This window comes from Trachemys scripta, chromosome 4, assembly GCF_013100865.1.
Source record: "Trachemys scripta elegans isolate TJP31775 chromosome 4, CAS_Tse_1.0, whole genome shotgun sequence".
Taxonomy (NCBI): Eukaryota; Metazoa; Chordata; order Testudines; family Emydidae; genus Trachemys; species Trachemys scripta.
The window spans coordinates 121,190,503-121,195,328 of record NC_048301.1 but is presented as its reverse complement, the minus strand read 5'-3'; the positions used below and the strand labels follow the sequence as shown (position 1 = coordinate 121,195,328).

Below are 4,826 nucleotides of genomic sequence, written 5' to 3'. Positions count from 1 at the left end.
ATGCTCTTTCTCTCTTCCACCTACATCTACAGATACCACCACCACCACCACCACCACCACCAACACCACCAAGCGGCTGAAGCGCTGATCAAAAGGGAGAGCCTGGCTGAAGGGCAACTAGCCAGCCTGTGATAAGCATCTAAGTTTGTAAGGGCATTGAAAGTGTTAAGATCAGCTTAGAATGCGTTTTGCTTTTATTTCATTTGACCAAATCCGACTTGTTATGCTTTGACTTATAATCACTTAAAATCTATCTTTGTAGTTAATAAATGTGTTTGTTTATTCTACCCGAAGCAGTGCGTTCGGTTTGAAGTGTGTCAGAGACTCCCCTTGGGATAACAAGCCTGGTACATATCAATTTCTTTGTTAAATTGATGAACTCATATAAACTTGCAGCATCCAGCGGGCATAACTGGACACTGCAAGATGGAGGTTCCTAGGGTTGTGTCTGGGACCGGAGATATTGGCTAGTGTCATTCGGTTGCACAATCCAAGCAGCAGCTTACAACCCAGGAGTGGGGGTTCTCACAGCAGAGCAGAGTAAGGCTGGCTCCCAGAGTCAAGGATTGGATTCTAGGGCTGGAAGGGACCTCAAGAGGTCATTGTGTTCAGTCCCTTGCCCTCATGGCAGGACCAAATACTGTCTAGACCAGTCCTGATAGACATTTATCTAACCTACTCTTAATGCTTAATGCCCTTAATGTGACGTAGCAGATCACCAGTCCAGATAACACCAGAGGGGAATGTCACAGTATGGTCCCTGGGGCATTTACTGAACAGACACCATACAAGAATATTAATGATCAGCGTGTTACTGGCTTTCCAGTAAAACCTTACATGACGCATAGCAGATACAGTTTATGATATTAACAAGTTGGGGGACACTGAACTGGTTAGGCTAGCTGAAATTCAATACCAGATACCAGTGAGCTGCTTGCCCTCTAGCACTGGGAGGCTGCTAGGATCACAGTGTCACAGTGAGAAGTACTGGGCACTGCAGAGAGATGTCTCTGGGGGAGTTCAGGAACTGGGGTTCACTGAATGTTATCTGCAAGTCAAGGTTGGGACTGGCAGAGTCCTGAAGCATTTGCTGGCCAGGCAGACAGGCTAGTGTGTCATAAAATCATAGAATATCAGGGTTGGAAGGGACCTCAGGAAGTCATCAGTCCAACCCCCTGCTCAAAGAAGGACCAATTCCCAACAAAATCATACCAGCCAGGGCTTTGTCAAGCCGGATCTTAAAAACCTCTAAGGAAGGAGATTCCACTACCTCCCTAGGTAACCCATTCCAGTGCTTCACCACTCTCCTAGTGAAAGTTTTTCCTAATATCCAACCTAGACCTCCCCCACTGCAACTTGAGACCATTACTCCTTGTTCTGTCATCTGCTACCACTGAGAATAGTCTAGATCCATCCTCTTTGGAACCCCCTTTCAGGTAGTTGAAATAAGCTATCAAATCTCCCCTCATTCTTCTCTTCTGTAGTCTAAATAATCCCAGTTCCCTCAGCCTCTCCTCATAAGTCATGTGCTCCAGCCCCCTAATCGTTTTTGTTGCCCTCCGCTGGACTCTTTCCAATTTTTCCACATCCTTCTTGTAGTGTGGGGCCCAAAACTGGACACAACACTCCAGATGAGGCCTCACCAGTGTTGAATAGAGGAGAATAATCCCTTCCTTCGATCTGCTGGCAATGCTCCTACTAATACAGCCCAATATGCCATTGACCTTCTTGGCAACAAGGGCACACTGCTGACTCAAATCCAGCTTCTCATCCACTGTAATCCCCAGGCCCTTTTCTGCAGAACTGCTGCTTAGCCAGTTGGTCCCCAGCCTGTAAAGGTGCATGGGATTCTTCCTTCCTAAGTGCAGGACTCTGCACTTGTCCTTCTTAAACCTCATCAGATTTCTTTTGGCCCAATCCTCTAATTTGTCTAGGTCCCTCTGTATCCTATCCCTACCCTCCAGTGTATCTACAACTCCTCCCAGTTTAGTGTCATCTGCAGACTTGCTGAGAGTGTAGTCCACGCCATCCTCCAGATCATTAATGAAGATATTGAACAAAACCGGCCCCAGGACCGACCCTTGGGGCACGCCGCTTGATACCGACTGCCAACTTGACATGGAGCCATAGATCACTACCCGTTGAGCCCGACGATCTATCCAGCTTTCTATCCATCTTATAGTCCATTCATCCAATCCATACTTCTTTAACTTGCTGGCAAGTGTCATGGAGTCATCACACAGCTTAGCAGCAGCAAAGCTCTCACTTGCTGGGGCAGAGGGGTAACAGAATGGCCTACAGTTCTGGGTGTCCTGAGTAGAATGCTACAGTCAGACGGGCTCCTGTGTGCATCCAGCCCCTGTATGACTCTGTGTGTTTTTCCTTTATCCCAATAGATACACTCTATCAGGCTGTTCATGTTCACCCAGTCCCTCTGTAGCTTGCACAGTTGAGCATCTTTTTCTGTGTATTATAGGAGTTTTCAAAGTTGTCCATATTTTCTGGGCCATATTTTCAGAGACATACTGTCATGTGACTGGCTCCTCTTCCATTTGAGATCACCCAATCGCCACCTTATCTATTCACAATCATACTCACCACTTCCTCTCTCATTCACAACTCCCCACCTCCACAGTGACAATCACCTAACAGCCCAGCAGGAACTGCACTGACAGCTCAGTCATGCTCATGGCAGAAGGGAGCTCAAGGGGATGTCTGTAGATAGCATGTTCAAGGGGGTTAGAGGTGCAGGGAGGAGGGGAGATGGGGTAATAACTGGAGAGGCAAGTGGGCTCGAGGGTTGTAGTTTTGAGCATAGAGGAGATCAAAGTGTGTTTCGGTCTTGCTGGGAACATGCTAGAAGAGATTAAGAGGTTAAGGGTATAAGCCTGGATTTAAGGAAAATTGATAGCTAGGAGGGGATTGGATATCTTGAGATAATAGGGCTGTGATAAGAACATAAGAATGTATCATAAAAACATAAGAATGGCCACACTGGGTCAGACCAATAGTTCATCTAGCCAGATGTCCTGTGTGCTACCAGTGGCCAATGTGAGGTGCTTCAGAGGGAATGAACAGATGAAGATAAAAAGCCATTAATTGGTTCCAGTTAAGAATTTCACCCTTATCACACAAACACAGCAACCCTCACTTCACACATGAAAGCAATGAGACAGGACGTACTGCAAATAAATAAGAAAATAATTGTGCTTTATTAAAAATGAACAATGTTTCCGCTCCTCAGCTCAACATGGACGAGTACAAGCAGGTGAAACTTACTGACGAGTGTGTGTGTTAGATCCTGTTCTGACCCCAATCGGCAGAGGAGATGAGGCTGTTATAGCCATAGCTACAGATCCTTGGTCCTTTAACTCTAGCTGTACATGCTTTTAGCTTTGGAGGTAGCTGGTTCCATCCCCACTGCGTTGAGAAAGATGGTGGCCATCACGCAGGGATAGCAGAACAGTTCAAAGGCAATTTGTTCCCTAACAGGAGGTGGTCTTGGTAGGCAGAATCCTAAGTGTAGGGTTACCTGTCCCCATCCTAGTTTTCCCCGTCCCCCAGGATCACACCTGGTTGCTCACTTTTTGTGATAGAAAGACCAAATTCTCTAATAAGCCAGTTATTCCCTACAGGGTAAGGGAGGGGGGGATTGTTATCACATCTGTAACTTATGCCCCTATAGAGGCTCCCTTCCTCCGTACTATCCTCCTCAGGGCATTCTTCACCTCCTTATTCCTCAAACTGTAGATCAAGGGGTTCATCATAGGGATCACCACTGTGTAGAAGACAGCAGCCACTTGGTCTTGCCCTTCAGAGTAGCTGGAGCTGGGCCTCAGGTAGATGAAGAGGATGGTAGTGTAGAACAAAGTGACAGCTGTCAGGTGGGAGGTGCAGGTAGAGAAGGCCTTGTACCTGCCCTCGGTAGAGTGGATCCTCAAGATGCTGATTAAGATGTACATGTAGGAGACAAAGATGGTGAGGAAGGAGCAAAGACCAATCAAGGAGGAGATGACGAAGAGCAGGACTTGGTTGACCAGGGTGTCAGAGCAGGAGAGCTTCAGTATCAAGGGCACATCGCAGAAGAAATGGTCAATGACATTGGAGGTGCAGAAGGGGAGGCGAAAGGTGGTGTTGGTGTGTATCAGACCATTGGCGCAACCCACCAGGTAGGAAGCCACCACCAGACAGATGCAGACCTTCCGGGACATGAGGACTGGGTATAGCAGTGGGTTACAGATGGCCACGTAGCGGTCATATGCCATGGCAGCCAGTAGAAGACACTCCACAGTGGCAAACACAGCATAGAAATAAAACTGGGTGGCACAGCCAGTAAACGAAATGGCTTTCCTCTCAGCCAAGAAATTTTCCAGTGTCTTGGGCACCACAACGGTGGAGTAGCAGAGATCTGAGAAGGACAGGTTACTGAGGAAAAAGTACATGGGGTTGTGAAGGCGGGTGTCGAGATGGATCAGGGCAATCATCCCAAGGTTCCCAATGAGGGTGATGATGTAGATACCTAGGAACACCACAAAGAGGACGAGTTGGGTCTGTGGGTCGTCTGTGAATCCCAAGAGGATGAATTCAGTCACTGTGGTGTGATTCCCCCCAGCCATTTCTGCAGGTGTCTGGTTGGAGAAAGACAGAGACTTAGTAAAGAGACACACTATTGTATTAATCTCAGCTGTCACATTCAAACCATCCCTGAATTCTCAGAAAGTCTCAACCTCATGGGAGATGCTGTATCCAGTTTTGGGGCACCACTAATTTTAAAAACAATAAGAATGACTTGGAGTTTCTGTGTAATTATTTATCAGTACTATATG

At 47.0% G+C, this 4,826-nt stretch overlaps 1 protein-coding gene across 1 annotated transcript; it reads right to left on the bottom strand.

Annotated features, from left to right (window-relative positions):
- Positions 1 to 279: 279 nt before the first annotated feature.
- Positions 280 to 4,616, bottom strand: LOC117875738 (olfactory receptor 1020-like). The gene is made up of 2 exons (XM_034767077.1): positions 3,708 to 4,616; positions 280 to 300 (listed from the first exon to the last, which is right to left on the bottom strand). Exons 1-2 carry the CDS (start codon positions 4,614 to 4,616, stop codon positions 280 to 282), a joined length of 930 nt encoding a protein of 309 aa, XP_034622968.1.
- Between the last annotated feature and the right edge of the window lie 210 nt (positions 4,617 to 4,826).